This window comes from Camelina sativa, chromosome 12 (assembly GCF_000633955.1).
Source record: "Camelina sativa cultivar DH55 chromosome 12, Cs, whole genome shotgun sequence".
Taxonomy (NCBI): Eukaryota; Viridiplantae; Streptophyta; class Magnoliopsida; order Brassicales; family Brassicaceae; genus Camelina; species Camelina sativa.
Window position 1 is genome coordinate 5,292,696 of NC_025696.1, and position 22,624 is coordinate 5,315,319.

Consider the following 22,624-nt stretch of genomic DNA (forward strand, 5'->3'; position numbering starts at 1 on the left):
CTTAATTGATTTCACTAGATTTGTAAAAAAAAGTTTAACACTGAGAGAGGTTCACTAATTTTACAAGACTGTTTACAAAGAACATAATTCATAGGTTTTACTAATATGAAGAAGAATTTATCTATCTGATATGAAGGTACTTTAATACTCTCCTGAGTTAGAACACTATAGTCTTAATAATTTCTGAGTGATATATTAATGGATTGGCGTGAGATAAATGATTGCGAGACTACATCGCCATACTCACATATTTGTGGACTCGATTGACACAACAATCAGACTTCGGGCCTCTTCCCTGAATATATACCATCATCCTTCGGTTGGTGTGTCGTTCCCGCTGCCTTGCAGAATGGACCGTTTGGGCCTAATCTTTTGAAGGCTTTATTAATCAGTTTTCTAGTATGTGCTTTTTGTAAACATTAACCAAAGTTTGTACTAACCACAGTAGGTAAAACCGTAAAAATGCAATGTCAAAATACATTTGACATGAACAAAATCTTGTATTCTCGAAAAGATAAAAACAAACGAGTTTAGTACTAGTTTATATCATTCCGTAGTTTTCATTAAAACTGCCCCACAGCAGATATTTTTTAATTATTACCATTGTGTTTGAAAATTGAAAGTGCTGGTTCTGTTAACAATATTAATCCATATATGTATTGATTGACCTACAAGTCAATGCTCATCTCTACTTCAAAAGTCTTCTAGAGGGCAGGTTCTTCTCGGACCGTCCATGATTAAAGTTTAATATTAACTGATTAGAGAATAATATAATGATTTGTACATAGGCAGAACTTCGGTTTCAAAAGGCTCTTATTTTATAATTATCGGCTAGATTTTTCGCATTTGTGGTTAGAAATGATTCCAAGAGAGTGACTGATGAAAAAAAAAATCATGTTTAGACAGAATTATATCAAAAATGATATGCTAAACGTATTTAAAACAATGATCATATAAAGTCATGCAAGAAAATTACTTTTAATGTTAGCATATTAGAGAAATCAATTTTAAAAGAAAAACCTTTGGTATCAGTAAGATCGAGATTGTCACCCTATGCATCGTTTTAAGAAAAAACATTTGGTTACATTATAAAATAGTATAGTACAGAATAACAAAATTGTAACTAATTTCCAATGCAAAAGTTCCTAATCAAACGTTCGCATAGACTAATTAGTCAGAGACAAGAGTTTGAGTCATTGTATATTTATAAATTCTTTGTGATACTAGCTTATTTGATATCATGATAATTAATATTAGCGCTATGAAGTCATAGACCTACAATAAGTGAATATTTGGTGATGTTCATCCAATGTGAGATCATTATTTAACAAGTGGCTAACAATATTTTAATTAGTGATGATTAGATCGAGTCCAGAGAAGTGATCATAGTAACATACTTAATTAATATATAGGCCATAACAATGTTTGAAAAAGACAAGGGACCTAAAGGAAAGGACAAACCAAAATAATTGATGCACCAGTTACTAATTACGCTTATCCATTTAGATATGTTACTACTTTATGAAAATGACATTCCGCCAATTATTTTAGTAAATAAACACAGGTTAGGCACAATTTGTTCTGTAACAAATGTCATTCAATAAACTTTTCTTTTCTAAATAATTGTGTGGTTGTGTGGTGAGACTACAACTCTTTTATAGTTTGACATGCATTGACGAATCCATCGTCATCAGTCTCATCTGCCGTGATCATACTTGACTAATACACAGTTTTTAAGGAAATAATATGTTAATATATCTTCAAGATTTTTTTTAAATGTAGACAATAACTCTGAATTATCAAACTGTTACAGTATATAACGTTCTATAATTGAAAACATCTAATTATCACTTAATCTAAATTGTATTGTGGTGATAAACGTTCTACTATAACATCTGAGATTATAAAGTTGACCGTATATAACTCAAAGTCTCTCGAACGTATCCATCAGTTTTAATCACAAATCCTCCAAATCATCCTTTAAAAATAATTTGAACTGATGATTTAGGATTGAGTTTCGAGTTAGTAACAACGTTCTACTAGAACATATTGTGGTGATTATAAAGTTGACAGTCTATAACCTAAAATCTTTCGAACATATCCATCAGTTTAATCACAAATTATCCTCAAAAAAATTTAACTGATGATTTAGGATTGAATTTGAATTGGTAATAACGTACTTTCAAAACATCATCCCAAAAGAAATGGTTATCCAGAAAACTGATGAATTCAATTAAGCACTATAGTGTTCAAAAATAAAAATAATGCAATAACATTTATTGATCCCGGAATTGACAAGACCAGACTTAGTTGTCCGAGATGTGGGTTAGCTAAAATGAAGTTTTATGGTTGAGTTAATATTGAGATTAGGCCCTTGATGATGAGCCATTACACTTAATAAATTAATTTCTGAAATGATACAGCTGTAAGGAGTAATGGGACCAAGTTGACGTTTGGTTAGGCAGTCCAAATCCAAATTTCCGTGTCAAGAAATTTCATCCAATGAATCATATTCGTATGTATATATTAACTTCTAGTAATAGTGTTCGCTTTAATTACGTAGCTATCCCCATATTATGGTCCATGACTCCATATATAGTCCATACTATTTACTTCCTCAAAAGTATATACTATTTAAACCTCAAGTCATGTCAGTGTAAAACAAATTAACACAAGTTAGACAAATGATAGACATTCGATGTATTGGTCATATATATCATTTATGTTACCGAAGAAAATATCAATATATTTTTAGGAACATTTTATGAAAATATCAAATCTCATACAAAAGACTTTTGGTAGGATAGTATAAGAGCGGAATACTCCTCGTGGAATTAGCTTTTAACTAGAATATTATTCAAACGTGTAGTATGGAACGATTGTATTTGTTGATATTCTATACTAAATTTTATGATATTGTTTGGCAATGATGTGAAAACTCAATATGATTTTTTTCGAAATAATTTTTGACCACTTATTACTATTTTTTGGCGTCAAAACAGAAGACAAAAATAGCAAAAAGTTGGAAATACCAAATAATGCTTGTTCCTTTATATGAACGATGACGATAAAAAATAGCTTTGGTGCTTTGAAAATATAGTCTTTGAGTTTAGACCACTCATATTCATCAGTCATTTCCAATAAATTTCAGTAGTTGTCCTCATAGACAACATTAAATTTCTTTTATTTGTGGTTTCCTCAAATTTAATTCTAGCTTAAGTACTGTGGACAGCTGTGTTAATTTGTCAAATGAGTGTATACCAATCAAATTAAATTTCTTCATTTGATCAACAAACAAAAAAAAACACTCTAACCAAAACCACTAATGCGTACATGCATTGAGTATATAAATATATGATTAGTGTTGCAATTTTTTTGAAAAAAATATATACAAATATTTACGTATATAATTCAGCTACCTTTACTTTGGTTTAATAATTACTTAGCTTTACTTTAGTTCAATATAGCTTTACTTACGTATACAAAGTTATACATCAATAATTATAACATTTGAGAGAATTAATTAGAATGAAAACAAATAAAGTAGACCGATAGGTATGGATGGTTACACATATTGATCATCGTTTTGTTATTTTGCAATGACACATCTTAATTGACTCCCATCATTAATTAGTGACCAACCAAAAGAAATTGACCTTTTCTATTTACAAGAAAGCGTGTGTGCGGTGGTACTTGCTAACGCCATCAAATCTTTAACCCATACACTAAACTCATAAGTACTTTTCTTCGTTGCTTCTATTGTCAATTCACATACATATATGTATATATTAATCACATCATCAAATCATAATAATATGGGGAAAAAAAATTGTAAGCGTTAAAAAAACTTTACGTTAAAATGTCAAAGAAAAGTTCGACGTGAGTCGGAGCAAGTTGTTTTGTTCCTAAAGCATGGTCCAGTGGCGACCCAATAATTGGATACATACAAACTTGAAAAATAATCGAAAATATTTAGAGAAAGAGATATATTCACAAGACATATTCTCTCTTTAAAAAATTTCAACTAAATTCGAGAATTTAAAGTCGAACAATTCCACACGTAATATATCTTTAGACCTCTTATTTCTTCTATCATCCCTATTACCTATAGCCAGGCCTCTACGTAGTGGTTTAAGATGTATGAACACATTTGAAATACCGAGAGTCGTGTAAAAATATATACAAATTACAAAGCACGCAACCAATTATATAGCAAACCATATTATTAAAAAAAAAAAATCAACCATATTATGAAATTATTGCACACAGAAACAAAAACTATTATACTAGCATTTACTTATATTGCTAGAGTCTAAAGAAACTGACCTCTAAACTTTTATTTTTGTTATAATGTTATACAATTTTCAAACACGCTACATAATTTTAGATACCACTTTGGTTTACGGCACAACAAAAAAAAAAAAATCTTTTTTGTCTGCGTCAATTTTGATATTTTAGTCGGTCATGAATATCCAAACAATTCCAATTTTTATTTTCCATCTATCAAATGCAACATATTTCTAAGAAATATTCCCATGTTAATATATATCTACTATAAGTCTATAACATTCAAAAGCCAAATTAAGGATGGTAAAACATATTCTGCTTACCAAATGATGGAGGAGGAGGTACTCGAGACTCCAGCTGTAACACATCTTGCATGCAATTGTCTTGATTTTAGCCTCCTTTTGTTCACCCACTCTCTTCTTCTTCTTTCTCATTTATTTTATGTTATTCTCTCCCACTATATATACCTCTCTCCCTTCTTCTCTCTTCCTCACATTCCTCACCAAACCCCCCTTAAAACACACCCACACGTACGCACACATATTATATAAAACAATGTCTCCTTTCAAAATATTCTTCTTCACGGCTCTTATCTTGGCGGCGTTTTCAGCCTCCGATGCTGATTTTAACACCGACGTCAACGTAGCTTGGGGAAATGGCCGTGGGAAGATACTCAACAACGGCCAGCTTCTTACTCTCTCCTTGGACAAATCCTCTGGTTCTGGCTTTCAATCCAAAACAGAGTATTTGTTTGGTAAGATTGATATGCAGATTAAGCTCGTCCCTGGTAACTCAGCAGGAACTGTCACAACTTTTTACGTAAGACTACTTTCTCTAGAGTTTTAAAATGATTTGGGTTTGATTTTTAAAAGAGTTTATCTTAACATTTTTTGTGTTGTTTTTTTTTTTTTTAACTTTCAGCTAAAATCAGAAGGATCGACTTGGGATGAGATTGATTTTGAGTTCTTGGGTAATATGACTGGAGATCCTTATACTTTACACCTAATGTTTACACTCAAGGAAAAGGTGACAAAGAGCAACAATTCCATCTCTGGTTCGACCCAACAGCAAATTTCCACACTTACTCAATCCTCTGGAACCCTCAAAGAATCATGTAAACTCAAAATCTCACGTTTCTTGCCAGACACGTAACTAAACCCTAATTAGGTTTTCTAATTTTTTACTCACTCCTAATCTGTTCTGTTTTTTTTTTGTTCTCATCAGATTGACCGTCGATGACACACCAATCAGAGAGTTTAAAAACTCCGAGTCGATCGGTGTCTTGTTCCCCAAAAACAAACCGATGAGGATGTACACAAGTTTATGGAACGCAGACGACTGGGCAACTAGAGGCGGTCTTGTTAAAACAGATTGGTCCAAAGCTCCATTCATGGCTTCTTACAGAAACATTAAGATCGACTCGAAACCAAACTCCAATTGGTACACTCAACAGATGGATTCAACGAGCCAAGCTAGACTCAGATGGGTCCAGAAGAATTATATGATCTACAACTACTGCACTGACCGTAAGAGGTTCCCACAGGCCCCTAAGGAATGCGCAACAAGCTAATAGAATCTCCTATTATATATCTTCTTTATTTATCTATCTTCCTCTGTCTTATGTGAATGCTCTGTTTCTTGTTTGTCAATGTCTGAGAATTTCTTTTTTATTTTCTTGTTTTCGATTCTTTTCATTGTAAATCTCTGTCCAATAAAGGCAATGGTGTGACTTTGCTCTTATAGAAGATATGTATGTATAAAAAGAAGTCTCTGTTTTATTTGTAAAAAAATATTTTTATGAGATAATGATAGTTCTATCTTCTTCTTCTATTTTTCCTCATATAAAAATGACAGTTCAATTTTTTTTTGTTTTGTTAAATAGTTTCATTTACTTTCATTGTAAGATATATGAGAAACGTGTAAAATGCCTCTTATTTAAATGTAATTATTGTAAAAGATCAAAAATCAACTTTATCAAATTTGTATTTACTAAAGAGTTTGTATGTCATAATCCTACATTCAATAAAAATATCAACAAATCACATGTTTTCATATAAGGGAAAAATGCCAAAAAAAACCCGAAGTTATTTTTATTTGAACGTTTAATACCTAATGGTTTTTGATTGGAATAAAAATACACCAAATAATAAAATCGTATCATTTAAAACCCAAAATTATAAGTGTTGTTATTTCCATACACACGATTTTTCAACAAAAACTAAATTCCAATTTTACCCCGCTTATCTAATTAATTATTAATTTTTAATATATAAATTCTCGGTTTTCTGTTAACCATATCAAACCGGGATTAAACCCTGGTTTAATCTATTTCTTTCTTCTTCGTCCTCCTCTTGTTTCTGGAAATTTTCTAAAGAGATCAAAAGGTAATTCAAACAAAAGAATAAATCAAAAAAAAAAAAAAGCAACATTGCAAGAGGAATCGGATGAAGTCGCCTTTATCGTTGCAAGCAGTGAAGAGGATATAAGCAGTCTCATCAGTCATCACCAACGAGACCCTCAGAGATCCGAGCAGGTCAGAGATGAGAGGAAGAAGCATCACCAGGTTTATGACAGTCAAAGTGTGGCCGCTCGTTCCTGGTTTTAGTTGATCCACCTTCACGAACACCAGTTTCCTCTTCTCCTGCGGCGTCTGCTACTGTGGCTGGTCACGAGACGGAGGCGGTGGGCTTCTTCCTTGTCGCCGCGGCGGAGGCGGTCCATTTCTTTGTCGTGGTATGTGCACGAAATTATCCTTGCTGGTGTTTGACGCCATTGGAACTGAGATAAAATCTCGAAACGAACAAAATCTCTTTTTTCTTCGATCTCTTTAGAGATTTTGATTAAGACGAGGATGAAGAAGAGAGAAAGAAGTTTAATACCGGTTTGATATGGTTAACAGAAAACCAAGAATTTATATATTAAAAATTAATAATTAATTAGATAACCGGGATAAAATTGGAATTTTAGTTTTGTTGAAAAATCGTATGTATGAATATAACAACACTTATTATTTTGGATTTTAAATGATACGTTTTTATTATTTAGTGTATTTTTATTCCAATACAAAACCATTGTGATTTTTACACTTCACACTTCCTTAAAAACATCTTTATAAGAAAAAAAAAACCAAAACGGCGTCGTTTGAAGCAACGTCGTCGTTTTAATGAGAGCACTGCGTCACACGTTTATTTTTTAAAAATTTACAATTATTTTATTATTTTCTCGCTTTTAGTAATTTCGACAACTCTTCTTCTTCTTCTTCTTCGTCAGATCTGAAATCAATTTCGCCCAAATCTTAAGACCTAATTTGTTTCCCGGGAAAATCAAACAAAACCGTCACCGGAATCTTCCAATTTCTCTCTCCGGTGAAGAAACAATGTCGCACAACGATACGATTCCGCTTTATCAATCATCTCAATCAGACATCGACGAGATTGAGAATATGATGAGCGATAATTTCCAATCAGGTCCCGGAACCGTGCTCCCAGCTCGTCCACCGAGTCCGATCCGTCCGTCCATTCCCGTTTCATCCTCACCGTTCGTTCAATCCAACCTACCACCGCTTCCACCGTCGTCTTCTTCAGTTTCCACTCAGAAGGTGATGCCTGCTCCAGCTCCTCCGCCGCTTCCTTCAGCTGCTGAAGGTTCGAAGAGTATTGGAGGGAGTGGGTTCGGATCTCCTCCCAATACATTGACGGAGCCTGTTTGGGATACTGTAAAGCGAGATCTGTCACGGATCGTGAGTAATTTGAAGCTTGTTGTGTTTCCCAATCCGTATAGGGAAGATCCTGGGAAAGCACTTAGGGATTGGGATCTATGGGGACCCTTCTTCTTCATTGTGTTCTTGGGTCTTACTCTTTCGTGGTCTGCTTCGGTTAAGAAGGTAAGATCTTCAGATTCTGGTTTCAGCTTTTGTTTCACTGGAACCTTTAGGGATGCAGAACTGGCTTTGCGTTTGTGTGATCATGTTATGAACTTGGAATCTTAAAGTGCATTGAAATGTGATATATTGGTTAGATTTACAGCTCCTGTAGAATGTTACTTGTAGCATTGCTCTTAAATTTGATTCTTTCAGCCATTCTTACTCCTTCCGGGTTGTCAGATTTTGACTCATAGAATTGGTTTCGATGTGTTAGATTTGATAGTTGTAGACACGAGCAGCATTTGATGTGGTCCTTGTATGAAGTTTGGTGCTTTCTTACTACCCTTGACTTACATGAGCAGCATTTGATGTGTTAGATCTGATAGACAATTTAGACACTTTCACCTTGAACTGAGGTAGCACCAGCTTATCTGGCCAATGTTTCATAGATTTGCAAGAAATGGTTTCTATTAGGATTTGTGAACATATTAGTATATATATATAAGAAACTGTGAAAGGAAAGGGTAAAATGAAGGGCTTTTCCTAATGCACTTAAGGTTTAGATCATGTATCTAAAAAGGCATGAATTTTCTGTTGTGTGGTTTGTTTTTGACGATGTTGGAATGTTGCCACCTCATAATATTATCGAATACTCTGTTTTCAGTTTCGTTTATAATCTGTGCTTCCCAGCATTTGTGGGAGTTATCTAGGATTGAATCCCTATAGTAATAAGGCACTACGTTCTTACAAATCTGCTAGAATAAAGAATCATTCTCTGTCTATTTGCAATGGCCGTTGATCTTATTATTTTTCTCTGTCATTTTCAGTCAGAAGTGTTTGCTGTGGCATTTGCACTACTTGCAGCTGGAGCAGTAATCCTCACACTAAATGTGTTGCTCCTGGTAAGCACACATTTTGATTCCTGTATTGGTACAAAGCCACATACTGTTCCCTTTCTTTTTGTAAGTTTTGATTCTAAAACATGCTGATGCAATTTTCAGGGAGGACATATAATCTTCTTCCAAAGTCTAAGTCTTCTTGGTTACTGTCTATTCCCACTGGACGTCGGAGCAGTGATCTGCATGTTGAAGGACAATGTGATACTCAAAATGGTCGTTGTGACTGTGACTCTTGCCTGGAGCTCTTGGGCCGCTTATCCTTTCATGAGTGCTGCCGTGAACCCGAGAAGGAAAGCTCTCGCACTTTACCCAGTCTTCCTCATGTATGTCTCTGTTGGCTTCTTGATCATTGCCATTGATTGATTCGATCTGGAAAAATGGGAAATCAGAGATTGGTTCTTTGATTCAGAGTGAGAGATCATTTGGTACAGAGTAGATATAGTGAAATTCTCCAGCCGCGAACTATTCCGAGTTCTAATGAGATCATATGTATAATATGTTCTTTTACCCCTTTTTGATTAAAAATCTGGTCGACATTATTTTATATGGTTTTGCTTTACGTGTATGAAACTTACGGTTCTTTTTTGGAAACGTATATATAATACTAAGTAAGACTTTGATGATGATCGTAGCTTAATTTGTACCGTAAGTATACTTGTTCTCGTTTTTTGCATAATGAAGACACGAAATGCTAAAATTGCTAATTAATTTATATGGAAATTTGTTTGAGATAGCCATTGGCTCATTACATACTAGTATAATCTTATAATTTTAGGGATTACCAATCAACTAATTTGTGCAAATATATCCACAATAAGCATTTCAATTATAATTCAAGTCTAATCTGAAGTCTTTTTTTTTGTTGCAAGTTTTTATTTTTAGTGCAATATATATTATTCACATTTTGAATTTGCAACTGAATATACTAGTGACCAGTATCATTATCAATATCCATAAGCTCTTGTTAAAAGAATCTAACCAAATAGACCTTTCACAAAGGGAGGAGAATCAAATCTCACAAAAAGAGATTCGAATTTGGGTTGTGTTTTACAAAGTCAAGCTGTGGGATTTGTTTCTTTATTTGTGGATTTGTTTTAAAAAGTCCATGACATGGGTGCACAAAAAAAATTACAATGGAAATTTAGGAAAAAACAGAAGTAAAAAACAAGATTCAATACTTGCTACTAATAAGAAAGGAATTAAAAATCTGGATGAAATCTTTCTTCTCTTTAGTTGCATTTAATTTCAGAGATTATAGCTTCTGCGTCACACAACCCTCAATTATTATTTATTTTTTGTCTTTTCAGGTTGTTAAATTTTGTTTGTTAGTAATAAGTAATTTTGGGAGACGAGTGTGGCAGAGAGTGGGGGTGTGGCTCTCGAAGTGATAATGTAAGAAGACAGAGCTTGCTTGTGTACTACGTCATTTCTTTTATTACTTCTCTTTTTATATTCTTTTTTACCTCTTCAGGTGAAATCTGACGATCTCTCAAATACACACCAATTCTTACAATAATTCATGTTCTTAATAGTGAAGTGAAAATCACCCCAAAAGTCCAAGATCATCAATACATCAATTTTGAATGGAGAACCAAAATGTACAAGAAGAGATTCAATTTTGACCAAAATAAAAAAGAGAAAGAGATGGTCGTCGTCTTAATAGTGTAGTGAATGATTCTTTTCATTTTTCTTTGAAAACTGAAATAGAAAATGCCAAGAGAGTCAGCTTCAGAAGGTACCATCATTACAAGCCCTAACATTTGCATAATAGTAATATAAAATGCCAATTGTGTACTTGAGGATGCCTTTGTAACATTGCATAATATTCTAGCCTTACAACTTTTGACATTTAATATTGATTTTTTTTTTTATTGTTGGCCCTTTTGGGTTGAGAGCTCGGAACCAGAGGATACAAAACTCCAAATTCAGAATCACCAACGGATCTCTGCACAGAATCTTTCGTCCAAAATTTTCCCCCACAATATCAACCAATGGTTTTTTTACGCACCTAATTGATATTTCAACTCCTACATAATTTTCAAATTTTCGTTTTTGAACTTCAGAATACTTAATTATTTTGAATTAGTCACTTGTATTCTTATAGAACTACATTTTACTATTTGGTACGAATATTAACTTTGACATCTTACAAATGGTTCAATTGAGCAGTATAAACCACCAACTTGACTTAATTCAACCTAGCGTTTACTTGAGCACTTTACTGTTACTTCGAAAACGTTTTCGTTTTATTAAGTAATACATTAAAGGTTTTGGGTGTTGGGGAGAGATTCCACAGTTCTGCAAAAGTGACTCTAGTAACTTGGACCTTATCGACTGTCATTGTCATTGTGTGTCATCTCCTTTACATATCTCACCAATTTAAAACATCTGAAAAACGTCAATATTTTCTATTGATTTTGTCGGCAAAATGAAACATCGATTTAACAACTACTACTATTTGTTCTTGATCCATTCTCATAATACGACTCCATAATACATAATCAAGGCTGGAGACTAAATTAAGTCTATCAGGCTCATCTTAGAAGAGCAAGTTTCAGCAACCATAAGTCTTACAAAACCACTATCTATCATTTTTTTAAAAAAGTAAGAAACGGTATTTTAAAATAATTTATGAATTATACCCACCAATCTCGGAGCTCAAAATGTTTACTGTATTGATTACGTTAAAAGTGTGTTTTAACTAATTTTGGATATTGATGAGGTTTATTAATGTTGGAATTAGCTTAGCTATATCGAGATGTGAAAGAAAGTTGAGAGAGTTTTTGAGCATAATGGTGAGAGATGTTGATATGCAAATGTAGACAAACAATGGTGTCCCACGTAAATTCGAGTGTCCTAAAGAATAAAATCACAAAGTCCCAACAAAACAACACAAACCCAACTGTAAGTCACATTCACAAACCCTAAACTAGACCCTCATGTTCCCTTTTGCTTTTACTAGTTTACTTATCAATTTCTTTTCAAAGACAACATTACAAATTTACAATGATCATTATCCTTTGCGTTAATCTTAAATATGATGAAAAAACAATTCCTTATCCTTTTGCGTTTTACCATTCAGATATATATTTTTTGACCTTTGTAAATTTCGAAAGATCTATGACATAAATTAAAATAATTTAGTTTAATGCAATTATAGAAACCACATGTAGACGACACAAAGTACTATTTAGAATCCCCCTTCGAACTGAACACTAGAACCAATCAATAAAACAAAAACATCTTACTAGATTGAACCAATCCAGCTAGATGATCTGTTCTTGGCTGTCTCGTAAAAACTTACCCTCTTTTGGTATTTAATTTTTTAAATTTTTAACTATTTTTTTGTCGCTTGTGGTGTTTTTCTCATTGTACTTGTTTGTCCGATTCATTTAGCGTAAGAGTAAAAACCTATCCATTTCTATGGTACCGTCCTTTATATTCTCTTTTCATCATTCTTCACCATTCAAGTTTTCAACCTTTTTTGCTCAACAAAAAAAAAGTGAATTTCCATTTTTTTTTAATAATCTTTATCATATTGTTGGACAAAAGAAAAAAGTTGAATAGTATCCGTTCAAGTTTTCAACCTTTTTTGCTCAACAAAAAAAAAGTGAATTTCCATTTTTTTTTAATAATCTTTATCATATTGTTGGACAAAAGAAAAAAGTTGAATAGTATCCGTTCAAGTTTTCAACCTTTTTTGCTCAACAAAAAAAAAGTGAATTTCCATTTTTTTTTAATAATCTTTATCATATTGTTGGACAAAAGAAAAAAGTTGAATAGTATCCGTTCAAGTTTTCAACCTTTTTTGCTCAACAAAAAAAAAGTGAATTTCCATTTTTTTTTAATAATCTTTATCATATTGTTGGACAAAAGAAAAAAGTTGAATAGTATCCGATGTGAGATTTACATGTCACATAACCATTACCCCCTCTCGGCAGTCCCATTCACTCGATAACTTGTAATTGATTTTGTAAGCCTATAAAACCATAGACCTACGAAATAATTGAGTAATAGTACTACTAGTTGCTTACATTATTTGCACCATACACAACAAAATAAAATGGTAATATCCGCAAATATCAAAACAATTTTTTTTTTCGATAAAAAAAGTAACACTCCTCCAATTGCTTATAAATTGAGGTGAGCACTTATTTCATATTTCAATAAATTCCACCCAACGTCACTCTCTTCTCTTCTCTCAAAAGCCTCAACTAAAATATTTGTTTCCCTCCCAAATCTCAAGAACAATAACTTCAAAAATTCACACTCTTATCTCTATAATTAAGCTAAACCCACTTCTCAGTTTCTCTAATTCCTCCCTAAAGATCAAAACTTTACTCTGTTCCTTTCAAAAAAACCAATCTTTTTTTTTTCTTTGCTCTGTAAAAAAAAAACAGAGTAAGAAGAGATGAAGATGAGTGATTATTGGACAACAATGGCTTCTCTAGTTGGTATGTTAGCCTTTTGTCAAACGATCCTACAGCTCGTGTTCCCGCCGGAGCTCCGACTAGCTTTCCTCCACGTCTTGACACGCCTCCGCCATGTGTTCTCTTCTCACACCTACTTCGATATAACGGAGATTGACGGCGTCAACACCAACGAGCTCTACAACGCTGTTCAGCTCTACCTCAGCTCTTCCGTCACAGTCAACGGCGCCGTTTCCAGCAGAAACAACAATACACGTCTCAGCTTAACACGTGTCCCTAACTCGAGCTCCGTCACTTTCGGCCTCTCCAACAACGACAGAATCACCGATGTCTTTAACGGCGTCACTGTCTTATGGGAACACGTCGTTGTCCAACGTCAAGTACAGAGCTTTTCTTGGAGACCAATGCCGGAAGAGAAACGAGGGTTTACGTTACAGATCAACAAGAGAGACAAAGACCTTGTCTTAGATTCTTACCTCGATTACATTGTCGGGAAATCAGAGGAGATACGCCGGAGAAACGAGGAGAGGCTTCTTTACACTAACTCGAGAGGCGTCTCGCTCGATGTGAGAAGCCATCCGTGGGACTCTGTGAGATTCAAGCATCCGAGTACGTTTGATACTCTTGCTATGGATCCTGAGAAGAAGAAACGGATCATGGAGGATCTAAGAGAGTTTGCGAGCGGACAAGGGTTTTATCAGAAGACCGGAAGGGCTTGGAAACGAGGTTACTTGTTGTATGGACCACCTGGAACTGGCAAGTCTAGTCTGATCGCTGCAATGGCGAATTATCTTGGATACGATATCTACGATCTTGAGCTCACTGAGGTTCAGAACAACTCTGAATTGAGGAAGCTGTTGATGAAGACTAGCTCTAAGTCGATCATTGTCATCGAGGATATTGATTGTTCGATCAATTTGACGAAACGGGGGAAGAACAAGAAGAAGAATGGGAGCTATGAGTATGATCCGGGTTTAATAAACGGGTCGGGTTTGGAAGAACCGGGAAGCTCGGTGACTCTCTCGGGGTTGTTGAACTTCACTGATGGGCTTTGGTCTTGTTGTGGGAGTGAGAAGATCTTTGTGTTTACGACTAATCATATTGAGAAGTTAGACTCTGCTCTGTTGAGAAGTGGGAGGATGGATATGCATATTCACATGGGTTTTTGTAAGTTTCCGGCTTTGAAGATTCTGTTGAAGAATTATCTGAGGCTTGAGGAGGATGAAATGGACGGTGTCGTTTTGGAGGAGATGGAGGAGTGTGTGGAGGAGGCAGAGATTACACCGGCTGATGTTAGTGAGGTGTTGATTAGGAATAGGAGTGATGCAGTGAAGGCGGTGAGAGAGCTTGTTTGTGTGTTGAAGGAGAGAGTTGTGAAGAGAAAGAAGAGTGTTGGATTGAAGAAGAAGAAAGAGGAAGGTGACGAGGAAGAAGAAGATGAAGCAGATGAAGAACAAGAGAAGAGAGCTTTGGATAGTCCTAATAGAAACAGAGAGGTGTTTGGATTTCAAGATGAAGAAGAAGAGAAGGAGAAATGAATGTAGTAGTATGATCATTATCTAATGGTTCATGTGTGTTTCATAATTATTCGTTTTGTTTAGTCAAAAAATTATAATATATGATATTAGTTATTTATATGATATGAGGTTATCCATTTTGGTGATACTCTTTAAGTCTAGGCACGGTTATGATGAGATTGCTAGAAGGTTATGTTGATAAATTAACATGAGGCGAAACCTTCACATACAAAATTGGTTTCTAGTGGTTAATTTTGTTGTGTTCACTGATGCTGCAAGGTTTGGATCTCTTTACATGGCAAGTTATTTGTGAGCTTCTGTAGGATTGATACATCAATGGCCTACCATTTTTGTTGTTGTAGTACTTGTTTTTATCATACTTGACTCTAAATGCAGCTAAAAACCAAAATGGCTTTTGGTGGAAGAGGAGATAATAGAGAATTGACGTGTGAATGTTGTAACTTTGCTAGTGTCACACCCATTTATACATCCATGTCACAAACCTCACCAGTAAGTTTTAAATTTTCTGTTTAGGAAACCAATTTAATTGACAAGTGACATTAAAAGAATTATCACATCAAACTTATAAAAAGTAACCTGATAAATCAATCCATCAGTTGTAATTCCTTGTTATATATATGCATTACAATCTTGACCGGTGAAAGATTTTTGACTTTTGACAATGTAGTAATGAAGTGAAATCCTATCAAAGTAGTTGGTATCTGAAAAAGGTGTGGTATATATTATGACCCAATCTCTGGAATCCCACATTCCCAAATATTTAGAGTCCATAATAATTAGAATTAAAAAATCAAGTTTGGGAATCTTAATCACCTCAAATGAACCACCAGTTAATGTCAAGAACCGGTCTTGGCAACTAATATTATAGGGAAAAAACCCGAAAAATACGTCATCTAATTTTTTTTGCCATTTAATTCCTTTAGTTATTAAATTTCCAAAAAATACGTGGTTTAATTTCTGTTGTCTTTAAAAACCTTCATTTTATTAATAACGGCAGATCTATACTTACGACATAACGACTGTTAACTCTAATGACGGAAATGTTAACCATGATTAAAATATAACTCCACGTGGTTAAGTAGAGGGAAGTTAAGACTAATAGATTAAAAATTTAATATTTCCTCTGTCCCTAATAGATTGATGTTTTAAGATATATTTTTGTCCCACAAAGATTAATGTTTTACAATTTTTAGTTAATTAATATTAAACTTTTGTAAAATTCAAGAAGTAATCATTAAGAAAATTTGAAAAGTCATTGGTTTGTAAATATATACTAATACTTTTTAATAAAAATATTATATTTAAAATTAATTATCATTATTTTTTAATTTGTGTGAAATCCCTCAAACATCAATCTTTGAAGGACAAAAGGAAGTATACAGTATGGTCAAATTAAACGTGTGTGGAGAATTATAGTACAGCCGAAACGATGCCGTTTACAAGAAATTTTCAGTTGGTTACGTTGAGAGCTTAACGATAGTTGCGAGCTAGTAAGTAGTACATGTCGAGGGCTGATGTGTACTGACAAACCATGACAAACCACTATTGAAGTAACCAACCTTGACGCAGATTTATGACTTGGTGTCTTTTTTGTATGAGTCTAGTTTAAGACATGACTGAGAGAGATGAGAGTTTAATCTTTATTTACTTTGTTTTCAACTTTTAGACATGTTTAAGATAATACTTGTTTTATATGGCATTGTTTAGGATTTGAATGTCTGTTTTTTTTATGATTACTGCAAGTACTGAGAGAATGAACACATAATTTTTTTCAACTTGCAAAGCAATTTCAGTTTTAGGTTTCTCTACTGGAAAATAGATTTTGGTTTAAATTCTTATTAGGTTGCTTTAATTAATTTAACATTACTTATATGATTAATTTATTTTTGAGCAATCCATTGGCCATGGTCTAATAAACCCATGGAACGATCACACAATAAAATCCCAAAACAAAACAAAACAAAAGAAAAAGAAAATCAAAGCATAGTATACAATTCAATCTTCCAAATTGGCCAATTATTACGAGGTTTCTTTTTGTATTTCTCTTCCCACCACGTGACCTTGATACACAAAACAACCCCAGTATCTTTTGGAATCCCATATCTTTATTATGATTTTGTAGAAACAGAGAGATTTAAAACAAAAAAAAAACCCAAACGTAGTAGAGACAAATGATCATATGCATTAAGAGAAATCCACATTATAACAAAAGACAAAAAAGAAGGCAAATAGAGCGAATAGCCAGAAACTTAAGAGGAAGATTAATTAACTCATCACACACAAATGATGATTACACACATATTCCTTAGAAGATTGTCCAAAACAACACAGAAACAAACAAGAACAGGGCAAGCATATGAAGAAGGGAAGATTAATATTGATAAATACGCACGCTTTTGTTGTTTAGTCCACGGCCGTGCAATGCAAAGTTGCAGCATGCGTAGGCTTCAGCTCCGGCGACCTTAGCACAGACCTTGCTTATTTTTCCAACTCTCTTCTTAGGGACACCCCTCTTACCATCAAAACCCTCTGGAACAAGTACTTCGTATGTCTGGTTGTGATTCTTAACGTCTTTCACTACTCCAAATTCCAGCCGACCTCAAACCTTCTTGATCTGTTGTTCCATTCCGAAACCCCACACCTTACAAAAAAAAATTTTACAGAGGTGATCTCGAATCTTCTTGATCGAGAATCGCCCGACTAACTCCTAGCGAAATGTAAGAGGACTGAAACCACCAAAATTAAGATTGTGATTTTTTTTTTTTTCTGACAGGTGAGAATTAATAGTGATGATTCTAAGTTTGATTTTTTGGAAATTTGTTAATGTCAATTAATTAGTTTAACCATGCGTTACATATGCCACTCTAAACAACTATTTCATTACTTAAATCAAATTAAATTACAGTTGAGTTATTTAATTAGTTAAATTAAATATATAGACAAAAAAAAAACGAGTCATGACTCATTAGCATTTGACTTGTTTAAAAGTAGTAATTAAATAATAATGAGTTGGCGAACAGAGTTGATGTTGCGGCCCAACAACAACAACACGCGACATTCTTGATGTTTTTCTTTGTTCTTCGCAGTAATCTCCTGCGGCTAAGACCATCTTAACATATATTCTTTTCCATTAGCGGTATGCCACGTATGAAAATAAGGTGGATTAGTGGAGGCCTCTTTATTGTTTGTGAAGAAGCAAAAAAAAAAGAATTAATAAAAAAAAAAAACGTAAAGCTTGGGAAAATAAAAATTCCTTCTTTCCTGCAGAAGCAAAAGAGGAGGAAGAAGGGAAGAGAAGGGGGAGCAGAGAATCTATTAATTTGGATTTTAATCGGAGAGAATATATTCCGACGAAGATTTTGCAGATTGGTTTGGTCTTAATTGAGAGAGAGGGGGTTTTGGTGTGGGAGAGATGATGGTAGCTAATAGTTTCGATCTATGGCAAAAAGATGTCTTTTTCTCCGCAGCTGAAGAGGTTCAAGAATCTGCTGATATGTAATGTTTCAATCTCAACTTGTTTCTTCTTAATTTTTTCGTGTAGTCTGTAAAATCGGAATTTTAATTGAGAAGAAATAGGGGTTTTTGAGTTTGATGCTTCTCTCCTCTGTTTCTTGTAATTCGTTTTTTCTTCTTCTTGTGATTGGTTGGCTCTTCTAGCATGATCTAAGTGATGACTTTGGTGAAGAATTGAGATATCTAATTTGCAAAGTTTTATCCTTTTTCCAGAATGGAGTCTGCGTATAGGTTGTGGATTAAAGAGAAGAGACAAGGTCCTCCTCGAGTATCTGTAGATTCAGACGAGCTCTGCAAAGAACTCCAAGCAGCTTTGAGCACTGCTAAATGTCAGGTATATTTAAATTAATGTTCTTTCATGGTACATCATGAGTATGTTGTTTGTGAAAGTTCTTTCAAGTTTTGTGATTTTGGTTCTCAGTTGGAAGAGTTTGAGAGGGCAGTGAGGTTAAGCCATGGAAACTGTCGAGATGACACTACGTTAACTAGGCATAAACAGTTTGTTACCGCTATTGAAAACCAGATTTATCGAGTAGAATCTTCTCTGCAAGAAGCGTTAAGCGAGAATGGGAAACAACAACCTTTGCGTTGGGTTGATCTTAACAAAGAAGAGCGTGATGATCTTGCTATGTTTCTATCTGGATCTTCTCAGACGTCAGATAGTTTAAACAGTGATAGCATCAACTTGAGAGATTCATCAACGAGTTCTATGGCTGAGATGAATGGTAGAAGAGACTGTGTGATAGACATTGACGAGAGAGGAAGTCCTGAAAGTGGTGATGATATAATCCGTGTGCAAGCAGATAAAAAAGCTGGTACAAGAAGAACTTGGAGTTCACCAAATGTACCTAATATCAGTGCGTTGAGGATTAACGTTACTGGTAACGCAAAAGAAGAAGAGAGGAAGAGGTTTTTGTCACAGATTGAAGCCACTCCTAAAGAAAAAGGAACCAAACCTCTGTTTTGGCTGCAGAGATGTCGTGATTATAACCAGGTAAGCTTCCGTGATTAGATCATCTCTATACGACTGTATCATATCATAAAGTCTTAGCTGTTTGTTTCTTATTGTGCAGCTCATTGACAGAGTCAGTCTTTATAAAAGACGGTTTCGTGTTCCGTTTAGCCGCCCGATTCAGCTCATTCTTTCCTTAATGCTAATCTTGTTTCTTCTGAGTGAGTCCCTCTTCTCTTGATTCTCATGAGTTATGCCACACTATTGTTTCCATCACAGTCTCTTTTAACAGAATCAGTTTCCTTTCTTTTCCTCCCTTGCAGTACCGTTTCGAGTTTATTCATCTTGAGAACCTAAACCATGGTTTCGGAAATACTCTCAAGAAAAATTGACAGGTGAATGATATTTCAGAATCTAAAAATTATAACTCCAAGTTTTTCAAAAACAATCTTTATATTAAACGTTACATCCTTCTCGTGGATCTTGCAGGTTTTGTATCACAGATTCTTGCGTATTTGGTTACACACGTTAGATGATGCTACATGATTGATTCAACATCCCTCAAGAAGGAAGAGAGGGTTAAATAAAGCTTTGTCACAAAGATTCAAAGAAGGACAAGTCTGCTTTATTACTCTCTTTTATCCACAGGGAGCATATAGGGGAAATGTAAATTTGTAAGATACAATCTATAAAACTTGAAGCTACGGTTTAGACGTGTACCTGTAGAAAACCAAAAATGCGTGTTGTGTTCAATGATATCTCCAGTGTTTGTTTGTCTCTCAGATATTATTTTGGAACAAAAACATTCTTTTGTCCCCTTTCACTTACTTCACAAGTCTTTTTGTTCGAAATCATTGTTGTTGTCTTCTTACCTTATATTTTTAAAAAAATGCTCATTGTAGTTGACGTGTCAATTTCTTTCATCACTACGTTCAAATCTTAAATGTCACAGCTCAAACGTATCATCAATTTAAAGTCAATTCTAGTGAAAACAATCCGGACAACAACAATACTGTCAATACACATTATTATTAAGAACTCTGAAATCAAGAAAAAAAAATCTTCACGTATCGTAAGTATAAACTCAATAAAAATCTTAATAAAGTTGTACACTATATAGACACATGAATATGGTGAAATTGATTTGTAAAGAAAGCAAAAAAAAGTATAATGATTATAAATCTAGAAATCTTTGGACAAAAAGAAAGGTGCATGTCACAGTCTCTTGAGATGGAATTTGATCTCATACCAATTATCAACCATGAAATTCAAAACACAAATAAATGCTACAAAAAAGAAGAAGCTATAATAACTTCCTGTCTAAATCATATAAAATCGACAAGTCCCATAGGAAAAAGTAAAGTCATAAATATTTTTCATATCCTTCTCGTGCCTCTTTCGATCATCATTCATTCATTCCTCACCTAACCAATTAATTTTCAAAAATAACAAACGTACTCGTATGTAACAAATATGCTTTGGAATATTCAAACAAATGAGCTGAACATAAAAAAACAACAACAACAAAAAAGAAATCATAAAGAAAAAGAAAAAGTTGTGACGACGGATATGTTTATGGTCCAAAGACTCCAAACTCCAAACTCCAAACTCCAAACTATTATCGATTCACCAAATAAATTACAATAATCGACATTCTTTCACAAAAATACATTAGAATATCGATGAAACTTAATACTAAATAACGATCCTGTCCTTTCTAAATCAACAGCAAAGCAATTTTTAGTAGGGATAATATAGTAATAATTTAAGGATGTGGCACCCAAAACGGCGCCGTAGCAGCCACGTTTGTAGGCTCCTTGCAACTTAAAGCGTTGAGTAACCTCCAAGAAGGTGACGGTGACGGTGATCGAGATCTACGAGATTTCCGGTTAGTAGGTGACGGAAATATAACCGGTGGAATGTTCCGGCGACTCTGACGGTTCTTGATATCCTTGAGTTCAATCTCCGGTGGGAACTTAACCATTCCAAACATGATCACGTACCATCTCCTTGGTCTTACACTTTTTCCACTTCCAGAGGACGCCGTCTCCGGTTTCGCTGTGTTTTTGGTCGGAGAAGTACTTTTCGGTGGAGAATGTACGGTGTTTGGGCCACGTGAGAGCTTGCGATAATCTAACGAACGGCTTATCCTCATAGGTCCGGCATTGTCAAGACGTGCCACGGTATTACTACCGGGACGGTTAAGCTTATGGCCTTGTATAGCGGATAAGGACTCGGACCGTGTGCGAATTCGAGGGCTAATGTGTTCAGGAGGCGAAAAGAGGGCATTTTTGTAGTTTAGAGGGATGAGTTTGCCGCCGAAGATTATGTTTTCTGCCGGAGAAACGTCGTAGGAGGTTGAGGTAAGAAACTCAAAAAGCTCGGTCGATGGTTCACGGTGGTCTTCGGTGGTGATTGGTGTGGCGGTGGGATTGATGTTTTCAGCGCTGAGGGGAAGATCTCGGAGAGATAATGCTTCTTCCTTTTCTTCTTCTTGATGATATTGAAATGGTTTTGTGAGTTTAGTAGGGTTTTGGAGATTAGTGTTTTTTGAAGTATCCATGTCTTTCAGGGAGAGAGAGAGAGAAAGACAATGAAGATATTGAAAGTAAGTATTAAGTTTTTGTCATCATACATATATATACATGGCCTTCTAGAAGGGTCAAATACTTTTACAACTGAAAGTGGAAACTATATTGTTTAACTTAACGGGTTAGACTTCTTTTGGTGTTTTCCCTATACAATGCATATATTTGTAGATTTTTGACCCGCTCCAAGTTTTGTGTTTGCCAAATTTCTCATCGTCTTTCAAAATATTATATCAGTTCTATATATGAAATATTACATATATGATGGTGGTAATTATTACAATCTTATTGTTTTAACAACAACATATAGCATGTATACATTTCTTAAGCAACATGAATATTTTGGTGTTTTAACAATCTTATTGTTTTAACAACAACATATATGCATTGTATAGGGAAAACATATAGCATGTATATATAGGTAATATCATTCTCATAACGTATAAGAATAGTAACTCTAGCTAGTCTTCATATATCATTGATCATTTATTCATGAATATTTTCCGACTTTATGCTATATTTTCATCACAGAAATTAAATTGAGTTATATAAAAG

General features: G+C 34.3%; 4 protein-coding genes and 1 pseudogene across 4 annotated transcripts; 4 read left to right on the top strand and 1 right to left on the bottom strand.

Moving 5' to 3' along the window:
- On the top strand, positions 4,603-6,117 carry LOC104730291 (annotated as a pseudogene).
- On the top strand, positions 7,508-9,674 carry LOC104730292 (protein YIPF6 homolog). The gene is made up of 3 exons (XM_010449442.2): positions 7,508-8,170; positions 8,977-9,051; positions 9,151-9,674. Exons 1-3 carry the CDS (start codon positions 7,664-7,666, stop codon positions 9,409-9,411), a joined length of 843 nt encoding a protein of 280 aa, XP_010447744.1. The 5' UTR covers positions 7,508-7,663; the 3' UTR covers positions 9,412-9,674.
- Positions 13,155-15,143, top strand: LOC104730293 (AAA-ATPase At4g30250). Its single transcript, XM_010449444.2, has one exon. The coding sequence runs from the start codon at positions 13,460-13,462 to the stop codon at positions 15,014-15,016; it is 1,557 nt and encodes a 518-aa protein (XP_010447746.1). The 5' UTR covers positions 13,155-13,459; the 3' UTR covers positions 15,017-15,143.
- LOC104730294 lies at positions 18,238-20,332 on the top strand. The gene is made up of 6 exons (XM_010449445.1): positions 18,238-18,511; positions 18,743-18,863; positions 18,951-19,523; positions 19,603-19,702; positions 19,805-19,876; positions 19,971-20,332. Exons 1-5 carry the CDS (start codon positions 18,429-18,431, stop codon positions 19,828-19,830), a joined length of 903 nt encoding a protein of 300 aa, XP_010447747.1. The 5' UTR covers positions 18,238-18,428; the 3' UTR covers positions 19,831-19,876; positions 19,971-20,332.
- On the bottom strand, positions 21,082-22,088 carry LOC104730295. The gene has a single exon (XM_010449446.2). The coding sequence runs from the start codon at positions 22,042-22,044 to the stop codon at positions 21,247-21,249; it is 798 nt and encodes a 265-aa protein (XP_010447748.1). The 5' UTR covers positions 22,045-22,088; the 3' UTR covers positions 21,082-21,246.